Raw genomic sequence first — 11,652 nt, 5'->3', positions numbered from 1 at the left:
AGAAAACCAAGTCTTCATTTAAGCCAAAGTCATGTTATTGCATTATCATACCTCTTCATCTCTTCCACGTCGATCTCTTCAGACTAGTACCGATTAAGTCAAGAGTTGGGAAGAAGTATACTCTTGTTATTGTCGATGCATTTTCAAGATTTACCTGGGTAGTCATTTTAAGAAAGAAGATTCATGCCGCTGATGAAATCATTTCTCTCATTAAACAATGGGAAGTTCTCTATGATGACAAAGTCCATAAATTATAGTGATCGTGGAACTGGGTTTAGAAACTCCTCCCTAGAAGAATTTTGCTCAAACTCAAGAATTTCCCAGAATTTATCTAGTTGTTATAACTCCCCAACAAAATGGCATTGCTGAAAGAAGGAACAAAATAATAATTGAAGCTGAAAGAACTATGGTTGTTGAAGTTGTTCATCCTTTTTTTTTTGCTGAGGTTGTCAACACATCATGTTATGCACAAAATCGGTTAATCATTGTTAAGCGTCATGGGAAAACATACCATGAGCTATTTAAGGGAAGGGAATCAGACATCTCTTATTTTCATGTATTTGGGTTTGTTTGTTACATCCTGAATCAAAGAGATCTGGGCTCGAAGTTTGAAGCTAAAGTTGATGAAGGAGTGTTTCTAGGTATTTCTAGTATATCCAAAACTTTTAGGGTATTCAATCTTTCAAGGCAAACTGTTGAGGAAACATTTCATGTCACTTTTGAAGAAGACTTATTCATTCATGATCAGATTGATTATCCCTCATCAAATCTAAATGAACTTACTTACAGTCCTTCAGACCCTATTCCTGATTTCTTGCCAAATGACACTGAGCGTGTTGTTCCCAATGTTGATCAAATTATCAACTCACAATCTATCTCTGAAGATCAGAATGTCATATCTAACGAAGCTGAACCATCAAATCAAGAAGATTTTCTTTCAAACAACATGAATTAATGTTCTAATCGTACAGTTCTTCGAGATCATTCGGAAGCTCAAATCATTGGAGATGTAAATTTTAAGATTCTCACTGGTAGCAGAGTTAGTACCAACTTCTGCAGGTTTGTGAATGTTTCTCGATGGTTGAACCAAAGAATGTCGCTGACGCTCTGAAAGAAACTGACTGGATGAAGGCTATACAGGATGACCTGAATGAATTTAAAGGTCACTGTGTGTGGAATCTTGTTCCAAATCCTCAAGGAAAAAACATCATTGGACACTCGCTGGGTATTCAAAAATAAGATCGATGAATACGGTATCATCATAAGAAACAAGGTTTTTGTCAACTAGAAGGGTTAGACTATGATGAAATATTTTCTCCTGTTGCTAGAATTGAGGCAATTCGTGTGTTTCTTGTCTATGCTCCATTCAAGAACTTCAAGGTTTATAAAATGGGCGTTAAAACTACATTTTTACATGGAGATATTTAAGAAGAAGTTTTTATAAACAACCTCCAGGGTTTGAAAATGAAGAATTTCTAAGTCATATATATTGTCTTGATAAAGTTGTCTATGGCTTAAAGCACACACATAGAGCATGGTATGAAAGATTGGCGAGTTATCTTCTTGCGAGTAATAAAAAAGAGGAAAGATTGACAAATCTTTGTTCATCAAACACTCAGGATCTCACATCGTTCTTGCTCAACTACATGTTGATGATATCATCTTCGAATCAACTAATGAGAAACTGAGTTTAGAATTTGCTGAGATCATGGCCAACAAGTTTGAAATGTGCATGATGGGTGAACTAACTTTTTTTTAGGTTTAACTAACTGATGGTATTTTTATTTGTCAAGAAAACTACATTGCAGATATGCTGAATAAGTTTGGTTTTTCTGATTATAAGCCGGCAAAGACTGCGGTGTCCTCATCAGTGTCTATTGGCGCTGATCCAAATGGTGTTGATTTAAATGCAACACTATATTGAGGAATGATAGGCTCACTAATCTACCTTACTACCAGTCGTCCTGATATCATGTTTGCTACCATATTATGTGCTCGTTATCAAGCCAGTCCTAAGGAATCTCATCTTCACGCTGTAAAAAAGGATTTTTTTTTTGTTACTTAAAGAATACACCCAATCTTGGGTTATGGTATCCTCATGATTCTGAATTCAAGTTGGTAGGATACACTGATTCTAATCATGGTGGATGTTGCATTGACTATAAAAGTACTTTAGGAGGGGCTCAAATGCTTGGAGACAAATTGGTGTTGGTCTAGCAAGAAGCAGACATCAGTTGCTTTCTCTACGGATGAAGCTGAATATCTAGCCGTTGGAAGGTGTTATGCTTAAATTCTATGGATTCAGAATCATCTCTTAGATTCTAGTCTGAACTTTTCAAAGACTTCTATCTGCTGTGACAACACCGGTGCCATTCAAATGATATAGAATCCAGTGCAGCATTCCAAGAACAAGCACATTGATATCCATCATCATTTCATCAGGAACATTGTTCAAAAAAGGAAAAGTGGAGTTGTTCTATATGCCATTCACTGATCAACTAGCTGACATTTTCACTAAGGCACTGGATGAGAAGACTTTAAACAAATTGATTGCAGATCTTGTCATGCTTTCGATGACTTAATCGTTTGAAGTAACTTTGCTTCTTTTTGCTTTCTCCAAACAAAAAAACACAAAAATAAGTGTTGCTTTTATTATGTCTTTAAAACATTACATAGTTTTCTTAAGCATTGGTTCTAATGTTTTCAAGTATTATCTGTTCTCTCTATCATCTAGCTTTCAGGAGTATCTTCTATTTATCTACACCTCTTCCTTCCAGAGTTAGAAAGAGTTGCAGTCATCCATAATGTTCTAAATGATCTAGTTGTTGAGAAGAATATTGGCATTAAGTCTTCTTCTTGTTGACAATATTCTTTCTCTCCGCCACTCACTGTTATGGATGCAAGGAGCAATCATCAATACAATGAGTCTTGTTTTCATCTACTAACTCATAATCTGATGAAACCTCAAATTCATTCATGTTGATCTTGTAATCACAATGGTTTCATGGATTTCAGTCAGTTAACTCGTTGTTTACAAAGACTATTTTTCACTCCTTTCTTGCTCTTGGTGGACATGAAGCTTAGAATCCATCTGCAATAACTCAATGATAAATGGCTTCTTAACTCTAGGTTTGTAGCAAGTTGTATTGTATATTAATATGTTTGTTCTTGATTGTGTTTTATTTTCTACCTAGATTTGAAGATTAGATTTTTCAAAGAAATGAAACTAACTAATGAGTTTATTTCAATAGATTATTCTTTTGAGAGTTTACTAAAAAGATTTCCCGCCTTTATGATTCTTCCGAAAAGGCTACATAAAGAACCTCTAAAAAGGCTGTAAAAATATCACTTTCTTGTTTGATAAATTTTTCGTTTGTATTCTTATTTATTTTCTACAAATTTTAAGATTTAACGGTGGCATTTATTAAGCCAAGTGTCTGACTTTTGAAAAATAATCGTCCCTGGAAGCATCTTGTTGTATGTGTCTAAATCTCTCTAAGTATCTCATCAGCAAGACCATATGTTGACATGACACTGAGTCATCCCCTCATGTTGATCGTCTAAAATTTCTAAGTGATATTTCCTGATGAAAATAAAAATTTACGAAAAGGCTTGGGTGTTTATTCTTAGTTAACTATCTTACCTGAATCCGTCCCTGGAATCATGCTTGTCGTATGCATCAACTCTCATGTTGTACTAAAACATCGAGCATAACCTAATAGATTACCCTAATTGCATAGTCATCAACATATGAGTTACTTGTCTATTCTTTAAATGACAAAGGGTTATTCATGTCCATGACCTCCTACTCTGAGGTATGCAAAGGTACCATAACGAATTGATGGTGAATCTTTGATTGTAGACTGAAACTAACGCGATGATGCACATATTAAACTATTTCTTGCTGATGGGTTATCACTGTTGATGATTCACTCTTTTTACACCTCAGTATGACTGAAACAATCCATTTTCTCCTTATTTTATTCTTAAAGCCTTATGATTTAGTATAATGTACCATACGCTGATGAGAACTTGAAAAATCTAGGCTATGGTTAAGCTAAAACACCACAACTTATCACACACATCATACATAAAAGTGATTTATAAGTTAGTGTATGAAACCACACGCTAATGAAATCTCACAACACTATGTCATTGAAGGGTAGTTTAAGCCAACACTATCAGGAGACATTACAATCTTACTAGGTTACAAGCTGCAACTTTGATACACCGAACGCTTCCTACAGTCCCACATTTGCTGCTGATGTCAAAAAGGGACAAAAAATTGCTAACTACTAAATGTTGATTTGAAGAAAAGAAAAATCTAAAAGGGAGCCAAATTCATCATCTATATATCCATCTGTTGCAACCCGTAACTTCTATTTATACTACTAGTAATCAAAGATGGGAATTCATACATGTTCGCAGGGAGAGCATTCGTTAAAGCTGAAGAACTTTAAAGTTTCAATCTCACTCGCAGGAGGATCACGGGTTGAAGAAATTTAAAGATTAGTTTTGACATCATCAGATAGGAGGAGACTGTAAGGATATAATCTGATGAGTCAAACACTCTACACGCTAACTGCCACCACCAACGTCATGGGTAGCGCCAGCGTCAACACCATCAGCGCCAGCGCCAACAAGCCTTATCAGCATCAGCGTATAGTTACCTAATCTAATGTAATCTGTGTGTATTAGCTAATTATATATATATATATATATATATATATATATATATATATATATATATATATATATATATATATATATATATATAGATAGCAGATCCGATAACCTTGTGATAACGATCGGTTCTTAGTGTAGATAAGATACAATCGATTGAATCAAGGGATATACTTGCATAGGTTAGTATATATTCAACATTAGTGTGAAACCCTAATGTGTGTCTTGTAGTCATCTTGGTGACCGTCTTTGTGACAACCCGTTTTATTGGTAAAAGACAATTTGGAGAATTCTTTGTGTACTTTATTTTTCTGTTCTTTATTCGCTTAGTTTAGTTTGTTCTTTTTTTCCATACTTGAAGTGTATCTGATCGATACAATCCTTCAAAAGCTACCAAGAACATCATAAGACAGATCCAAGTCACCATGTGATCCTATACCATAAGAGACATACTAATGATGAGTGAGTGTTTTTGGCAGAATGAGTTGTGAATCTATTCCACAACTCCTAACATGTTCCAAGAATATTTTGTTTACAAAACTCATTTTCTTTATCACAACGAAAGGTTAATGATGGGCTCATTAAGTTAGATTTCAATCTTCACTATGAAACAATTTAAGTGAATCAAAAGTCTTAACATTAAAAAGTAAAATTCGTCAGTGAAATTAACTAAGTATCTATTACCAAATCTATTCTTTATTGAAAAAGATTACATACATCATTTTTGTATAATTCGTTTTCAAGCCTTTTGTTCTTTAACTACTAATAGATAAAGACACTTGCGAATCATCTTCCCCTATAAATACGATTCAAATATATCAAATGAATCAAGCTCATTTGCTAAAAAAAAGATTGCATCCTTTTGAAGTTGCTATGTGTGCTTCACATGTATATAGTCACGATGATCATGACATAGATAAGTTTCAATCAAATATCATTTGGGTACTCAGGTGTTATGATCATAACTATCAATCTAAGGAATTCTTATAGATTGAATTCATAAAGGACATTATGAGAATTTATTCTCTAACACAGAATACATTGTTAAAGAACATAAATGTGAACATCCATTAAACCATAAGTAAATATAGATTTCTTTCATAAATTACAACCGTTACATGTTCCCATGAAAGAGGTACAAAACATCTATTGTTTAAATATAGACTATAACAACACTTGCTATATCTTCAACACGAAATGTCATTCGTTTTTAGTCAGTTGATTATTTCTTCCAATCATTGGCACATAATATCAATTATTAGTGTCAGCTGAAGTATGAAATACTCAAGTGAATGATGGAAAAATAAATAGTTCTATCATATAGATATTTGAAGTCGTGGTCATGCCAGACTTCCTCAACTTGGTGAGATAAGAAGTGCAGTTCCCTTTTAGTGGCCAATTTCTTCAAAATAGAAACAAAACTAATCATTTGATCCTTCTTGATTTTTGGGTTTATGTTGTATTTCCTCTGACTAGTGTCTATTAGAGTGAACAGTCGCTTTGATCTTCCTTTTATTCAATCTTTGAACATGTTTAAAGCATGTTCTATTGTTCATAATGAATATCTGCTTTTCTTGATGAGACATCTGACATGTTTAATAATTATCCAATACTTTTTACAAGTCAAGGGAAATTACTCCAGTGTGATGTAAAGCATATCAATATCATCCTAATAATGTTTCTATCAAATTATCGTGATCAGACTGACTGGTTTGCAGAGGTTGTTTAGGTATGTAATCTTTAACTATATATAATTTCTATATATGCTTAACGAAGAATCTTAAGGTATTATACAAGTTATAGAAATTATAACCATCAAATGTTACAATCTCTTGAGACTCAACAAGAGAGAGAGAGAGAGAGAGAGAGAGAGAGAGATTTTGTAGGGGGTAAGAGAATTAACTATTATTTAAATAATTTAACAAAGTTTCATTTAGTATTTTCAATATTAATACTTTAAAAATTAATATATTTTATTATTTCTAAAACATTAATTTACTAAAGTCTAGGATCCAAGTAACGAAACAGGTAAATGGTAGGTGACCCGTTATCCCATCTACTTAATCAAACTCGGTAGGTAGCGATTACCAATTGCATTACATATGTAACTCCTAGATAATGGGATCCCAAAAAACTATTCCTTATCTTGGCATGTTTGATCCCATTTATGTCTCAGACCTCTCATGCTTAAGTGACCTTCATCACAGAAGATTCCGATCAAGTCTTTCTACTTGAAACAACTTGTAGTATTGCAACTAACCAGTGACAAGGTGACCCTTTAGTCACCAGAAACTACAAAAACTACCTCAACCATCATAGGACAATCCCAGTGGTTTGGTGACCCATCTCCCACTAAGACCATACAAATGTACCGAGTGTTCTTCAAAAGGACGACAATGACATACATTTTTAGGAAAATGTTTTATATATGTTTTACAATTATAGTTATAAAAACATGGCCTCATGAATATTGCATGCATCCCATAATTCATGTGTCCTTTTATAAAAATCATATGAATTGTTATAAGGTTCTTTAGGTACCAAATAAAACTTCATTTTATTTACCATTAGTCGCGATCAATTATTAACTAAAATCCGGTATTTTAAAGTTTAATCCTAGAGCCGTTAAGAATCGCTAGTAGTCTTAATAAAATTTGATTTTATACTTAAGACTTGGAGTTTTGGATGAGTTCAAAAATCATAATTTTAAATCTTCTTTTAACAATCAAAAAATTTATGACTTTATGAATTTGTAGAATAAACTAATTTTATTTTATAAACATAATTTTATGCATCTTATGATAAAAATCATATTTTGATAAACAAAAACCTGGGTGATGATACTTTTGTTTTGCATCTCATTTGGTATGCATAAAACACAATATCAACATATTGTGTTATGTTTAAAACACCAATATCATATGTTATGTTTTGACACAAAAATAATCACTCGTTTATTAGTTATCGTTTTAACGCTATAAATTGATTTTAGTCTTTTTAATAAAAAACATTTATTTATTATAAATACATGTAGTTTATATAATGTTTAAACACCTTCTAAACCATTTTAAATATTTTAAAGTTGGTTGTCTATATGTTTTACAATAAAACTATTTTTAACAAAAAATTGATTTTTAACCGGTAAAAACAATTTTATAAATATTCATTTATAAAAATCTTATGTTATTTTTTAAATATTTTTTTCTCAAACTCCACGTGATATTATATTATGTTAGAATGTTCTTTGACATGTCAAATTCATTTTCATACAAAAAACATAACATACAATAACATAAAATGAACATCACATGCATGCATCAATATGTGTATAAATCAAGCCGTGTCTAGTAATAATTTTTGTGAGTCATCACAATAATTATTAAGTCTTTCCTAAAGGACTTAAGGGACACTTCAAAAGGTCTTCAAGCTCCTACTTTCCAAAACAACTCTTGCTTGCAAAAGGAACTTCAAATCTTCATGTTGTAAACGTTGTAACACTTAAACCATTAAGACTATAAAAAAGCCCAAAACTAAGATTAGAAACTCATGGTTCGGATTATGGTCTCAAGTACTTAAGTCGTCTTCAAAGTGATCATTTCTTCATCTTGTTACATTTAAAAAAAATACAACTAGTTTTAATGAATTTATTACAACAAATAAAAAATTAAAAAAAAACAAATATTTATCTATTAAATCTTATGCATAAATAAATATCAACCAAACACAACACAAAGGTGCAAATGTCTTGTTTATACACAACAACTTATGAAATATAATAACAAACAACTCTTTATTTTTTTTTCAAAGGCAACCTTTATATAATCAAAATGCATGAAAAATGACTATATATAAAAATAAATAATTTTAAACAAGTTGTCAAGGAACACAAATATGGGTATTTATTTACCAATATAAATTCATGCTTCTTAACCAAAAACCAAAGATTATCAAACATAAAAAACCATTCTAACGTATAAAAGATGCTCTGATACCACTGATGAGTTTTGATACAAAATGTAAGTGTGTTTTTCATAAAACCGAACAACGGAAGCGTTAAAAATAACAATTTTATTTTCGAGATTATGACAAAACCCAACCATCTAGAATCCATTTATATAGGTTAGAATGATATTAAAAACAACCAAAGAGTATTTAAGAATGATAACCTTTGAAGCTTTTGAACCCACTTGCTTTTGGGGTGTTGATGAAGATATAAAGATCAAAGAGTATGATCTTCCCTACAAGAATCCACCATCAACATTAAGGCACTTGGAATGTATAACACCCGAGTCGCCAGGTATGAAGTTTCTGACTTAGTCTATTTTTAATTCAAATTAAGGTGGTGGAAGGATGGTGAGTACGTTGGACGTACATTATGTACGCATGGCATACTCGTTTCATGTGCACCATTGGGGAATCCTGAACATATGCAGGGCGAACCGATGTGTACGTTGGACGTAACCAAGCTAGGTGCAAATCCAAATTTTTAGGGTTTTCACCCTATTTAAGGACCTTAAGTCCCTCAAGTCCCTTACCTTTTATGCCTTCATTGCTCTTGTACTGCAAATCTTGAACCCTAAGCCACCTTGAGTGCGTTTGTGAGCTTTCTTGAGTGATTGTGGTGTTCTTTAGTGACTTTGAAGGAGAAAGAAGCTTGGGAAAAAGCAAGGAAGTGGAAGGGGCTTGTAGATCCAAAAGTTTGGCACAATTTCTAGCCCATTGAAGGTATAAAGTTTGAACCTTGATCATTGCAAGCTTATATCTAGGTTTACGGTAGACAATGGTATCTTTTCGTCCCATAGTTTGGATTTATGGAGTATGAGCAACTTCAGACCATATGAGCTGTCCTTTTGGACTCTTGGAAGTTTTTTGAGTCATAAAAATCGGATCATGATGGTTAACCCTCAACCATGCAAGTGTTAGTAACCATCCAAGTGTGCTTATGGACTTGATTCATGATTTGAGCCCCATCCGTGCATGCAAAAGCACAAAGTTTTAAACTTTATGGCTTAAAAAGTTATTAGGGGCTTGGATCTAAGTTTTGGACGTTAGGTATTAATGTATTAAGACATGGAAGTAGGTTTATGTTGGCAGACCAGTACGTCATGCGTACTCTAGTGTACGTTACGCGTACTTGGTCAGCATCCCGACTCATGGTCAACACCGGTGTACGTTGGGCGTACAAGCCAAGTACACCGTGCGTACGCATTCAATGGTCCATGAGGGTTTTTGGGATCGGTTAGTGTTGGGCTTTGGACTTCAGTAAATTGGGCCTCGGGACCACCTTATTGTAGGAGGTCAGTTTTGGGCCTAAGGCCATGTTTGGGGTTCTTGGACCATAATGGGCCTTAGATGCCTTATAGTTTTGAAAGAATTCCCTTTTTGGACATTGATTGGATTTGGACCTTGGGAGGATGGAGGCCCAATGAGGCAAAAGTAAAGAAGCCCTTTTTGCCTTATGTCAAGAATTAGGGTTTTGGACTTTCAGGTTAGAATGTGACCTAATTTCTAAGTAAGGATTTATGCTTTTGCGCTAGGGAAAGGTGTTTGCGATTCATCCGATGAGTGCGACTTGTTACCAATAGACTGTGGTGAGTCTTCCTTCGCAATATCATTGGGTCGAAGGTACGGAGTCTGGCCAACTAGTTTACGTTGTAGTGTGATGATTGTCTTTGTGACAATTGCCAGTTATGGTTGTATTTTCTTGATGACTTTGTGATTTCTGTTATGATATTATGTGGTAGTAGTAGGGGTGAAATAGACTTGGTATCTAGTTGAAATAGATAGAAGGGGACTGCAAGCACCCAGATATGCTTGTAGTATCCGGTTGACATAGACCCAAAGGGTAGGCAAGCACCCAGATATTCTTGGCAGTATCCGGTTGAAATAGACCGAAGGGCTAGGCAAGCACCCATATATGATTAGCAGTATGTTTGTTTATTATGTGGTATTTTCTAGGAACTCAATAAGATTTGTGCCTACAATTTTCAGTTTATGTTTCAGGTACTTCTAGTTCTAATGGGAAGAGCGCGGCCTGATCACACTGCATCACTCTATGTTTTTTCCACACTTAGTGAATTTGGGAATTTATACTCTGATAACATGTTGCAATTATCCTCTTTCAACTATTTTGATATCCGTTTCTTATGAATTGAATGAATTCAAAAACAAAATTTTATCTGTATTTTTGGGATGTTACAAGTTAGTATTAGAGCCTTGGTTTGAGGGATCCATGCATAATCTCGGGTGTGCGTGGACTCAAATCGAGGGTTTGTTAGGTTTTTCGTAAAAAAGAACATTTAATCTGAGGACTTTTAACAAAATACAAGGGGTATGATGCGTGTAATCGGCTGAGCTAAAGTAAGTCTTCCCAAAATACCCATACAAGTTATATGTTTTACGCTACGATATAAGAATTGCCTGCTAGAATAGGGACTAAGGATCTGCCCAGTGTTGCATGATACCATGCTAGGAGAGATGCCTTTTATATGCGTAGCTGTATGAGCCTTTAGATTTGCATGCTAGTGTTAGATTAGTTATATGTTAGGATTGCATGTGTAGGGTATGTTATGAGTAGAATTGTCTGATGCTCGAATGTTGCATGCTTTGTGCTTTAGGAATTTATGCTGATGCTAGCTAATTAGTGGATGAATGCGTTACGTTACATACTATCGTGATTAGATAATTATATAAGGATAGGTTTAACTCTATTGCGCAACTGTTGTTTGAGTCCAACCGTTGTAGGGTGGGACCTGTCATTCGAAGCGTTATCTAATATTTGTAGTATGGAGGATCGTCTTCGGATCTTCAGGGCCGATCTAGCCACTAGCTAGTCAGGGGCCCGTACACACTCCTTCAAGGATTTCAGGGAATGTGGGGCACCAGATTTCTTTGGGGTGAAGGAGCCCATCGCAGAAAGGCGTTGGATAGCTGACAGTGAGTGTGCCCAGATGAAGATCATCTTCCCCG

The 11,652-nt window shown here is 34.2% G+C and overlaps 1 protein-coding gene across 1 annotated transcript; it reads left to right on the top strand.

Moving 5' to 3' along the window:
• Positions 1–406: 406 nt before the first annotated feature.
• LOC145106709 (uncharacterized) lies at positions 407–955 on the top strand. Its single transcript, XM_079043646.1, has one exon. The coding sequence runs from the start codon at positions 407–409 to the stop codon at positions 953–955; it is 549 nt and encodes a 182-aa protein (XP_078899772.1).
• The last annotated feature ends 10,697 nt before the right edge of the window (positions 956–11,652 follow it).

This window comes from Lactuca virosa, chromosome 4, assembly GCF_052849685.1.
Source record: "Lactuca virosa cultivar CGN04683 chromosome 4, Lactuca_virosa_CGN04683_v6, whole genome shotgun sequence".
Classification (NCBI taxonomy): Eukaryota; Viridiplantae; Streptophyta; class Magnoliopsida; order Asterales; family Asteraceae; genus Lactuca; species Lactuca virosa.
The sequence above is the reverse complement of the archived record's forward strand: the minus strand, read 5'-3'. Positions and strand labels throughout refer to the sequence as shown.

Excerpts from the sequence above, each read along its gene's own strand:
- LOC145106709 (XM_079043646.1), top strand. The coding sequence starts at position 407 with ATGGTTGTTGAAGTTGTTCATCCTTTTTTTTTTGCTGAGGTTGTCAAC.